Raw genomic sequence first — 12,603 nt, 5'->3', positions numbered from 1 at the left:
TGTTTGGCTGAGAAGGGATGGATTTGAACATGTTTTAAGAATCTACCTGAATATATATTGAAATATTCTGACTCTACATCTTTTAGTTCAATCAAAGGCAAGTATTTATTGAAGGGCAGGTGAACTGAAGATTTCTCCATGGTTTTCTGTTGATTTTTAAAAATATATTTTATTTTTTCCTATTTCTGTAAATATTGATTTCAGTTTACTCCCATTCCTTTGATAGTCACTAATTTTCCTTATCCTCAAATAATCAGTACCAAGGCTTCTTAATGCACTAAACATTGTATGGTTCGATAATTTTTTTCAAGGAAAGAAGTGTAAGCATTCAAGAATTTTGAGTAATCTAGAACTTCTCCTTTCACAGATTTTTGTCTTATCCAACTTTAGGAAAAAATCATCAATAATGTTACTTAAGAATCTATGAAGATAGAGATGAGTTCATTGGTCCACAGGAACATGAACTGTCATGAAGTGTATCAAACTGCAAGTCATCATTCTGAGATCTGAGTCCTAAACACATCTTTTCTTCCATCTGCAGGGCAGAAAGGACAGCAAGCCACAAAATTATTCACTTCTTTTTGAAGTGTAACTGATAGACACACCAAAATCCCAGGAGTCCACACCTCCCTTTCCGTGGGGAGAGCTCCTTGCTGTTTAAGGACAGCTGATATTGTGCTGTGAAAGCTCCAGGGAACTGCAGATCTCTGGTCAGGACATCACCTCAGCAGCAGTGAGAGTGGAGATAACCCCACATGGTGCTGGATTCCACTGCAGATAAATCCAGCTGCTGGAGGAAAAGCCTCCTGGCAAAGATCTCAGCAATGATCACCGCTGCATTTACAAGTCTCCTGTAATCCCCAAAAGCTCCAAGTTGTGACTTTGGTTCTTTTTGCTGGTTTTTGTGAATTCCATGATGGGTTTTTAGAAAATAGATTAAATTTTCATTCTTCCTTACTGACATCAAACAAGAAATCCTATTATTATTTAGGGAAGAATCCTCCATGTTTGGCTTTACACATTAAATTTGTGGTGATGTTTGGCAACAGCATGGCAAGGCTTAATTAATTGTTGCCTCTGTGGATTAGAAAATCTGAGGAACTTGTCAGTAACTGGGTTTTCTGTTTGAAATACTGTACTCAAAGACTTTAAAACTCAAGAGGGAATCATCATCTCCAAGTTTCTGGGCATCAGCTATTTTTCTCTTTATTCCATTTTTAATAGATAATGGGTTCAAAGAAGTGCTACTTCCAATTTTCACACAGTTCTAGAAAGAAATGTCTTTATGGACATTGTAAGAGAGTGACACTTTGAAAAGAGTGTAACTTGTTTTCATGAAGATTCTCAATAGCATGTCCCTGAAAGTTTCTACTCTTTTTTTCTCTGTCTACTAATTTTTTGAAGAGGAAAGAGATGACGAATAAAACCTTATTTTAAAATGAAAGAGGAATAAAAAGAATGAACTTTGTTATATATCATCACTTGCCTTTTACAAAAACAAAACAAAACAAAACAAAATTCCACCGCTAAGTGACAAGTATATATCCCATTTTCTTCACTGTGGCTATAAATTAAAGGGGAAAAAAATTAAGCCACTGAATTTTTTTATGTCTACTAAAAGGTTAACAACTGTGCTTTTGATATATTACTGAAACACATTAAAATAGAAATCAAATTGGAGTCATATATTTTACAAAATATTTCCATTTAGTCACACGAGCAGGACTTGTAAATAACAGAGCTCAAAGCTTTGGAGCAGATGGTCTTTCTGTTTTAATTCTTCATCTGATCTGCTGTATGCCAGTAAATCTCTGAGTTTCATTTGCTTTATTCAAATCCCTTGGCTATTCAGGACACATTGTGTCAAAGCGTTCTGCTATGGAATTTCAGTTGTTTTATATATCCCTAAACTAAAATAAAACATATGTATATTTTGCCTACAGAAAGAAAAATATGATAAAAACCACAAGACTGAAAAAATATATTCTTTCCAGGTGACCTATTTAAATACTATATATATGTATATGAATACATACCAAAGGAATAGGCCAGACTTCAAAAAGTGCCAACTAGAAATTTAAAAGCAAAAATAGATCTAGCTATGATGAAAATCTTTCTCTATGTCAATTTTAATCCATTATTTAATAAATATATTTTACCAAATCAGGAATCAGTTGGTTTAACTTCACTGCTACTAATCACTTGCACTATCATCAAAGCATTGCACAGAGCTGTGCCAGGCTGGCTTTGGCTGACTGTTTATATTTAATAATGTTTATAAAGGATATAGTCCTACATTCCTGTGTAACATGAAAGACATAAACTCTTTTTGAAAACTTTATGGACTCATCAAGCTGGCTTGAAAAGAACCCATCTGCCTGACATCTTCCTTTTCCAAATGTGCCTGTAAAGCTGCAGAGATGCACATCACCTGAGTTACCTGGAGATGTGTGTTCAAAGGCTCTTTCCTCTCTCATTTGAACAATTTCTTCAGCAACGAAATCATATGACCCTAAGATTCCCTGGTACTCTGCACATTCCTATAAATAGCTTGAGATTTTCAAAGATATTCTCTTAAGTTAGGTGCCTGAAATCCACAGCTGGAGTTTGATAAATGCGTTACCCCTGGTCATGTTTGGATTAGGTCAGTAGAATTCAGATGGAAAAGGAAAAAAGTAAGAATTGCAAGACAGTTTTTTTCCTTCAAAAGAGCACTTTTACTGGTAAAAACAATTTGTATTTTCTTTTATTTTTTTTAAGCAGTTGTTTTGATAACACAACCCATAAACCAGCCTATTTGTTTGATTACATCCAAATATTTTTAGCGTTTACTATGGAATGACATGATAACTGTGATAACAGCTTTTGAAAGGAAAAGATAAAATCTGGGTTACATGTGAGCACTGATGGACAGGAATCTCAGCCATGGAGGAAAAATAGTTTTGTCCTACTTTCTGAGCAGATGCGAATTAGAGAGAGAATGAGCAACTTCCAATTTTAGGTCAATATTTTCACCCAATGAGAACTCAGGAAAATATAAAATCCTTTGGCACACAGCAATTGTGTCCATGGAGGCAAAAAGGCAAAGAACATCATGTGTAACCCTTGACACTTAAGTAAACTAAAACCAGTTGCCATTGTTTATATACTAATTAAAGTAAGTCAAGAAAACTATAAGATGCAAGGCTATGTCTCATGGGCTCTGGAGCTGCCTCAGCTTTCCAAGTGCTCAGATTTTAGTGCCCAGAGGTACATGAATCTCTGTCCATTCAGTCACCCACCTTTCAGCCAATCTCTCTGTCCAGCTGCCTATGACAAACACAGAGCAAATATACTTACAACCTCCTTGTTCATGAATAATGGACAAAACGAAATATCAAAGCTCCGTTGAATATTTAATTATTTTTGTAAATATATATCATTAATCTAGAAAAAATAGTTTAAAGTCATTTTAAGAATGCAATTAATGCCTTATTGACAGGGGAAGGGATCTCAGTGGTTTTACAGCCACAAAATATCCAAGTACTTCAATAAAAATTCATTCTGTTGTTTTTGTAAACTCAGCTGAGTTTACCTCGGTTTACTTGTTGCTAAAGCAAAGCTCTCTTGTACTTCAGTGGAAGAACAAAAACAGTAAATTGTGTTAGCTAAGAGCAAATGAAGGTGAAAATGTCGCATATCTGAAAAAAATCCCTCTAGCCACCAAGACTTTGTCTATGCAACAGTGATTTGAAAAGTTGCTACTTATCATTTCATTGGGAAGTGAGTAGGTTTTTCTGTTCCCTACTTTTCTGTGCACTGCTAACAGCCTTGAATCAAAATGAGATGAACCACATTGGAAATGCCAAGAAACTAAGCACAAAGTCCATTGCAAGCTTTTAAAATAACCTGTGGCTATTCAGTGCTGATCATAATGACTGGGTAACTTGGTACACCAGGGGACTTTGATAAACAAAATTTCAGTTTTCCCTGTGCTTAGGAAAATCATTGCAGTGTTTGGACTGTTATATCAGGCACTTATCCAAAATGACTGCCACCTTGGAAATTATTGCCAGCCTTAGCTATGAATGTCATTGGTTTCTTGGGTCAAATCAAAACCTTCTTGTGCTGTTACAAACAGATAATGCATTTCATGAGAATGCACAGAATGTGCAATATTTCATTTAAAAATCTGGATAAAGCTGCAACAGATAGCTTTACTGTAATATAAGATATCATTTCAGGTTATCTCTGACAAGATCTATGGATTTTGATCTTCCTTGGAGCAGCATCATAGGAAGGAAGAGAAACTGAATCAGTGATGGCGTTGAAAGGAGAAGAGGGAAAGCAGATGGTATTTCAAATCCAGTAGGTGCATATGATATAAGGAAAAAATTTTTCCCCTCACAGATGCTGGTAGTGCTTTATAGAGAAGAGCTACTGTTGACGAAGGACTTCATTTTATCTTTCCATTAACCAGAGCAAGGACAGCTGACCACGCCGTGCTCGTGGCAGCAGAGCCTGATCCCTCTGCAGAAGGCTTGGAGCCGTGAGAGGCGCCTCGAGCTAAATAAAGCTGAAGGCACGGCAGCCTGTGCCGGGGAGGTGAGCGCTGCCCGCGTTCCCCGCACACGGGCACCTCCCCGGACCTGATGCATCCAACTTTCCCCTTGCTCTCCGCACAATTGCCGGGCTCGCTCCCATCTGAGGGAGGAGGTGTGCGTGGGGGTTAAAGTGACACTGGTGCGGGGCAGCGCTGTGTGCCCCCAGTGTCCCACGGCTGGGGCAGGGCAGGCAGGGCAGGGCAGGGGAGGGCAGGGCAGGGGATGGCAGAGTAGGGCAGGGGAGGGCAGGGCAGAGCAGGCAGGGCAGGGCAGGCAGGGCAGGGCAGGCAGGGCAGCACCGCGCTCTCCGCGGGGCTCCCGCAGCTCCCCGGCCGTGGGACCGAGCGGGCGCTCCGCGGGCTCTGCCGGGAATGTCCCGGCTCCGATGCCCGGCGGGGCCCCGAGGGACAGCGGGACAGCGAGCAGGGGCTGGCAGCCCCCGAGCACAGCCTGGCCGAGCCCCGGGACCGCGCCGGGTAACGCGGTGCCTGCCCGCTAAAGGCGTGTGGAAGTGGGGAAGAGGCGCCTGCTCCTGCCGCTGATCTCCTACGGGGCTCGCCCAAAATGCGTGTTACCTGCGTTTAATTAGTATTGCACAGCATCTCTGTGCCCGTCTGCCTGCCTAGAGCCGTGGTCTGCCGCCTGGTCCCTATAGGTACACACACAGTCTATAGGCACACGCGCGTAGTGCTGCAACCTCTACACCCCTGGCCAGCCTTCATTCATATTTATGCCGCGACTAAATAGTCGAGCAAAGGTTGAACGCTAACGCAGATCGGTTATATTTTTAATGTACGACCCTTAAAATAGACTGTTTTGTAAACTGCGAGTGTGTAAAGATGCTCAGCGCAGCCTCCCCCGGCCGCGCAGCCTCCCCCCCAGTAATAATAATGCTGCAGATTGTAGAAGGATTTGAGGCTGCAGCCAGAGAGAAAGGGATTAGGGCGAGAGCACTGGAAGTTAAATTGTGCTGCATATAAAAAATGGGCGGATTGGTCTCTAGATGAGAGCTTGGTACCACCTTCCTTTCTAAAATAAAATCTCTCTGGCATGAAGTCACAGCCTATTTCACATCCGGTTTACCCTGGGACGTATTACTACTGTCTTGGTAAAGAGAAAGCTTTTGTTGTATAGCGGCGGTCGGAATATTGGGAAGAGAAATTCGGGTGCCGAGCCCGGAGGAGCGGAGCGGAGCAGCGGCGGCGATGGCCGAGGCGGAGTGAGCGGCGGAGCCGGAGCCGCGCAGCCTCCGCGCCGGCGGGCGGGCACCCGGCAGGGCAGCGGCGCCGCGGACCCGCGCCCGAGGGCTCCGGTAAGCGCGGCTGCTGGCTCGCACCCCCGGGCACCCCCGGGCACACACGGACACACACGGACACACGGACACACACGGACACACACGGACACACGCCCGCAGCGCTCCGGGCGCTCCCGGCTGCGGGCACCGCGCGGGCGGCTCCTCTGCTCTCCGTCCGCAGGTACCGCCGGATCGGGGGGATTTTTTTTTTTTTTTTTCCTCTATCCCTCCAGCTTGAAAATCCGCAGCGATCGATGGGCATTGTCAGTTCTCTTATTTATTTATTTTTTAGCGCGGACTGATTTCCGCCGGTCCCTCGCAGAAGGGGTTTGGGTTTTGGGTTTGGGTTTTTCCCTCCCGCGGGCGCGGTGGGAGGGGTGGATGCTCCGGGCCGGGGGATGCAAAGTTGAAATGCCGGGAGGAAAACAAGTCTCGATTTAATCCTCCGAGAGGAGCAAATCTCTCGCAGTGAGTCAAAATGCATCAAATGCCCCCCTTTTACCCCCGATTTTGTTTTGAGTCGTGCCCCCCCCCCCCTTTTTTTTCTTTTTTTTTTCTTTTTTTTTTTTTTTTTCCAGTGGGCGCTGCTGAAACGCTCCCAAAGCGTGGCTCTTGCTCCCATTTTGAATGGGAGAACCGGCGCTGGTTTCTCAGGCGGTGCGGGCAGGGGAGGCCGGGGGCTGCTGGGCTCTAACGCTCATTCAAAGCCATAATTTACATTTGCTTTTTCCAGCTGCAAGAAACTTTCCTTCTTCGGGATTTATTGTGCCTGGATGGGTTTATCGAAGCAGGGGTTGGTGTTGGGAGAAGGGGAGCGAGCGTGAAGCTCAACAGATCAAAATAGTTGAGAATAATTCACTTTCCCTTCTTCATCTCGAGGAGCCTTTTGCAAAGGCAGAAGTTGGCAGGACCGGGGAAAGGTGATTTTTGAAGCCACAGATGTTGTCTTTCCCTTTGTAAAGGGGCTGACCAGGGCAAGTTAGGATGCAGTGTCGTCCCTGAAGATCTTTATCCACACTTTCCTGCCACAGCCAGCTCGTTCCTATCCAGTCAGATTAGCTCAGCCCCATTCAATGCATATCTGCCGATCATCTGGCTATAAACGCATTAATTATATCTCATTGCTCACATACCACTTTGTAACGGTGTTTTATTGATTTAAATTGTCCCTGAGAGTGTGCAGTGAATTGGGGGAGCTTTATTTAAAGCTACAACAACATTTCTATGTACAGTGCTTGATTTTCTCAGGCACGCAAAAACCCCTCCAATTCCAATACAGGCTTCGTATTTGTTAACCTTATTTATGTAATGAATCCTAAAAATGGACTGTATTCCAGCACACTTTGAATTGCTATGTAAAGGGACCTGCAACATCTCCTGGGCAGTTAGTTGAATCTGCAGCACTGATGCCACAAATATCAGCTAACTTTTTATTTTATAGTTTATTAGAAAGCAGGAGAAACTTTCTGAGTCTGTTACTTCTTGCTCAAAGGTAAACTGAGAGTAACTCAGTAAAGTCTGGAGAGAGTACAGGAGATGTTTGGAGAGGAGGAGAAGGCTGCCAATGCAGAAACATTTCCTAGCAGCATTCAGAGACTGGTAGAGATTTAGGAGAGAGATAGTGTGTAGGTTGTCAGCTAATGGTTTCATTATGAATTGTGTCCTTTAGCCCTAAAGTGAGCCTATGTAGCAGCAGATCATAGAGTTAGAATCTGCTCATTTTAGTTCTTTTCTGATGCTGTATTTAAGGGAAGAGGTGGATTGTTGTATCTCTAGAAGAAAGTTGCTTCCATCTCATCAAAGCAGAGCAGTGGTTGTGAGGAAAGCATCACTCTCCTCAATCACACAACCACATTGTGACACCTTCCCAGAGGCTTGGAAGGGCTCAGGCTGCTTCAAGTCAAACAAAAATGGCAATTACACTTGGTTATCTGGAAGTGCAATGGAGGTGCCTTGACACACTTTCAACCCGGGGGAAACGGAATAAGAATTGCCACAGAGTTTGGGGACAGCAGCTTTTGCTTGTAACTGTTTTTGCTAAAGTTCAAGAGTAATGCATAAAGAATACACCCTGACCACAAAACAAACTCCATCCTGGGTCTGTGGGTCTAAAAGTAGAAGGTAACCAGGACAGCAGCCAAGGCCATGCACCCTTATTCAGAATGGCATCAGCTCTACTCTTGTGAGGTCATTGTCTGACATCACATTACTCTGCAGAAGTTTCCAATGTCGGATTTTTTTACCTAATACCTGTTTTAGTGTGGGGGATGTTAATGGTTATTTTCCTTCTAGTTCCAGAGTCCACCATGAAGAGATTCCTGGTGCTTTGTGACTGCCTCTGGGCCTGGAGCCTCCTCCTGAATGCACTTACTGAAAGAAGGTGGGGAGATATTTTTTAATGCACCAACATATTTTAGGAGCCTTTAATTTAATGTAGCAGCATAAGACAAATACTGCATGAGCTGCACTACCACTAAGTGTATTGGGGGAAGTTAATTCCTGTTCAAGTCCCACATAAGTGGGACTAATCTAAGTGAAGTTCAAAAGAAAACTAGTTTGTTTGCGGGAAACTTCTTTGTTCAATATGGTGATGAGAATAAGCTAAAGCTTTCTGAAAACAAATTGAAACTAATCTACCTCAAACACCTGTGCAATTTTTTCTGTTCTTATATAATGACTACTCAGAAATACAAATTTCTTCAGAGGGGAGAAAAGTATAATAAAGGGTTATTTTTAATCTAATTTAAGTGCTTTCAGTAACTTTATTGTGACTGCAAGCAGAGGCATAATTTAACTTTGTCAGTCAGGACTGTGTGCTAACTCAGTAGTTGTATTGAAAATCTGAAGTAGACCTTCCTGCTGAAGGGGGACTGCTTGCATGAAGAAGAATTTGTAAGCTCAAAGCCCATGACAGTTATGTTTGAAAGACCATTCTGCACTGAGTATTTGTGGAATTTTTGGTGAAATCATAATCTAAAAATAATATTAGTATTAAGAAAAATCTGTAACCGTACAACACCTCATCAAACAACTATTAGCAGAGACTATAAAGCAGTTTGGAATATGCTTGAAGTGCTGCCTGCAATTCAAAACTCAGTGAAGACATTTAAGAAGACTCTCAGATGTATTTTTGTATTATAAAAAACATTAATGTGCTTGTCAATGATGTTACCTAATGACCAGAAAGCAGTAGAATATTTTTATTGTCAATAGTGATCTCTAAAAGATCTATTTGTGCTTTGATCTCCACAGTGTCTTATGCATTCACAGTTCTAGAGGAACTTCTTTTCTAACTGCCTTGAAGATTTTAAATTTGTGTGGAGTGGTAATGGACAAAGGTTCATCTGCACAAACATTTCCTTAAAAACAAATAAGAGTGAGTGATTCATAGAACAGCTGCTATATCAAATAATCTTTTAGGAAAAAAACTTTTAATTTTTATAATATATTAAGATTTGAAGCATTCCTGAAATGCTTCATCTGACATAGCTAGAGAATTTTGTGAAAACTCATTTATTCTATAGATATTTGCACATATATTGGTGTACATACATTTATTGTAGCTGTAATGGGTGCATGTGCATTGTTAATGTGAGAATTAAAGCACATTGGACCAGAGTTTAGAAATCCAATGGTGTGTCAGGAATATAATGACCTGTAGATGGAGTCCGTGCACAGTTTTTTATGAGACTGGGGTTTAATGTGAAAACACAATTGCATGCAGTAATTTTTTCTTCAAAATGTGCACACCTTACATGAAGTAGATCTGGGTTTCAAGCCATTTTGTCATTGTCGGTTGCCTTGCTTTCCCTCTGGAGTGCTGTTAGTGCTTTATGATAAAACACAACTAATAAATTAGATAAGGTGTCTTTTTTTACAGAAAGACAGTCTTCCCATGTCACTCCTGTTATCATAAAAAAGCCCAGCAAATAGGACTATTTTAATATGTGTGTTTTGAATGAAAAATCACAATCCCTCTGGAGTTACAGCTACTCCATACATGCACAAATGCTCAGAATCTCCCTGTTGTGCCCATGTCAGTTAAACCTCACAGTGCTTTTACCTGGCTAAGATGGTGGGAAGAGCAGGTGAGGGCACTGAGGAATGGGACTTCCACCTGGGAGTGGGGCACAACTGCACTGCCTGCAGCCCATCTTCCTGCTGCCTCTCACAAACATTCTCATTTATTTCCCATTAACATTTCTGAAGTGGTTCTGTATCCTTTTTCCACCTTAATACTGATGACCTTCTGCTATCCTTGAGATATGTATGAAGAGCAGCTTTTTTCCTGACAATGAGTGTTAATATAAAATTTCCTCCACTAAAGGTCGTGTGTTGAAATTCCGGGGAAGGTGTATGAGGAAAGATCCTTTAAAAGATAAAATGCTTGCTAGAGACAGCAGAACTTGTTATTTGATAACATAGAGGAAGCATAAAAAATATTGTCTGTGACTTAAAATTCAGTTTTAGGCATGATCAATAAATAGAAATCAACCTACTTTTCATTAAATGAAGTTGTATGATATTGTTAGAAGAAATTAATACTATTTTTTAAAAACTGTTAGGTATTTTGCTTTTTCATTAGAAATAATGATTTATATGCATTAAAACATCCCACCCTATAGAAATAAACCAAGAATTGTTAGGACTCCTGTGGATGTCAGTCCTGAAACTGATCTAAATTTGTAGTAAATACTCAAACCTGTTCTGCAAAATTAACCTGGAAGCACTTCCAGGTACCTACGTACAGGGTATCCTTCCTCCTTCCCTCTGTATTTGATCCAAGTGGAACACAAGCGTGGGGTGCACAAAGGATGTCTGACTGATGCAGCTCACAGGAAAAGCATTTCATAGGTATTTTAGCAGAACCTGATCATTTTGTGTACCATATTCCTGCTGAGAGGGTCTTCAGTGGTTACAGCAGGAAGGGCTGGCAGGGCCATGTACCCCAAACAGGAAACAGGCTGGCCAGTGGAAGAGTCACTTCTGTCACTAAACCTGATCCTCAGCAAAGTGTCCGGTGCTGCACTGTTGCTCCAGTTTAGCAGTAATGTGTGCAATAAAATGATGTTTTGAAAAGCAGCACTTTTGCTTTTATCCCCAATGACTCCACGTGTTTGCAATGGAAGTCTTCGCAGCAGTGAATGAAAAACTGCTGCTGGGTTAGGATTTAAGACAAGTGTAATCTATGATTAAGGGAATCATCTGTGACAGGGTATTAGGTAAAGGTCTCAGATTTAAGAAAAAGGTTGATTCTCGTGTCATCTACAGCAGACAGAAACCATTAAGCCTAAGGATTTCATTCTGATTTGTATTGATGGAAGCAAGATTTTGGTAGCTGAGTTCAAAGAGCTTTCATTTTATCCTTCTTCAAGTAAAATTTCAGGACCTTTGACTGAGTTAGAGATATACATAGGGATCTATAAGGAAAGATTTATAGACACAAGAGATTTTCATATCAACAGATGGTTTTACGTATTTGAAAGGCAGGGATGGAGATATTCCTCCAAATGTTAACTGCTGGAGGAAAATGAAAAATAAAAGCAAAACTACATCTCGATCTATGAAAATGTACACTCACTCAATCTACTTCTGTATTTAAAAAGAAGATATGTCTATTTTTGTCAGTACTTGTCAGTGTTCTAAATTACTGTATCTTTCTTTGCATGCAAACCATTTAGAGCTATTATGAATCGAACACACTACTCTTTGCTGACAAATGAGCATTTTTCTGAGGAAAACACATATTAGCACCTTATAAACATTAAGGAGTAATGAGAGAAACATTAGGAACTGGCATTCTATTTTTTCACCATTTATGGAGGGGCACTGATTTTTTATGATTCTAAAAATCTTAGAATTGAAGGAGAAAATATAAACATGCAAGAATGCTACAAAGCATTAAATCTTGTTACACAGAGGAGGTTATGTGACCCTAAACCTGTATGAGCGAGATTAAACGGATTTTGGAATTACTTTTTTCCAAGGTTATTGGTGGATTACTGTTTTTCAGTGTTAATTGTTGTGTATTTCAGCTACGGACAAACCTCATCACAAGATGAACTTAAGGACAACACCACAGTGTTCACCAGAATATTGGATCGCCTTCTGGATGGCTACGACAACCGCTTGAGACCAGGACTGGGAGGTGTGTTGTATTATGATTTTCAATTTTACATGATAGATGAAAACAGTTAAAACATTATTATTTTTTCCATGCTATACTTCTTTTAATTCTGTTTATATATACACATAAACTAATGCTGATATTTAGCTTTTTTTCCCCCAAATCCAAGCCTTCCCTGGCTTTTGCATACTTGGTTTTCTCACACATAAACCCAAAAGAAGAAAATGGTTCACAATTCAAGAAGGCCTCTCAATGGGTAATAAAACTTTGAATGTATAAAGAATAGAAGATAAAAAATACAACCTGTGACCTGACAAATGACAAGTTGATGAATGAGGCCTGAATAGGCCTCATATATCTATGACTATTTTCATGAGGATTTGTTTTTTTAAAAGCAAAAGTATCAATCTATTCTAGCAGATTGTCTCAGAGAAGTTTTTAAGATTTTTTCCCTACTTAGTTGTGTAAGGATTTCTTTCTGTAACATTTTTTCTTCACAGTTTGGTAAAAACGTCTTTCTTCCTCTGCTCTTGGTGCTGAATCCAGAGAAAGGCATAAAACCACATAGCAATTATGTCTTTATAAAAGCATTGTTACAA

At 40.8% G+C, this 12,603-nt stretch overlaps 1 protein-coding gene across 2 annotated transcripts in view; it reads left to right on the top strand.

The window, feature by feature from the left end:
• Nucleotides 1-5,530: 5,530 nt before the first annotated feature.
• GABRA1 (gamma-aminobutyric acid type A receptor subunit alpha1) overlaps nt 5,531-12,603 on the top strand; it is a 39,206-nt gene continuing 32,133 nt past the window's right edge. Inside the window, exons 1-3 of one of the 2 annotated variants that reach the window (XM_059483337.1) lie at nt 5,531-5,895; nt 8,170-8,257; nt 11,913-12,025. In XM_059483337.1, the coding sequence (XP_059339320.1) occupies nt 8,184-8,257; nt 11,913-12,025 (187 nt within the window). In that variant the 5' untranslated portion in view covers nt 5,531-5,895; nt 8,170-8,183. Of the gene's footprint in view, nt 6,059-8,169; nt 8,258-11,912; nt 12,026-12,603 lie in introns of both variants that reach the window. The other variant, XM_059483338.1, reaches the window with a different exon arrangement.

This window comes from Ammospiza nelsoni, chromosome 16, assembly GCF_027579445.1.
Source record: "Ammospiza nelsoni isolate bAmmNel1 chromosome 16, bAmmNel1.pri, whole genome shotgun sequence".
Classification (NCBI taxonomy): Eukaryota; Metazoa; Chordata; class Aves; order Passeriformes; family Passerellidae; genus Ammospiza; species Ammospiza nelsoni.
The sequence above is the reverse complement of the archived record's forward strand: the minus strand, read 5'-3'. Positions and strand labels throughout refer to the sequence as shown.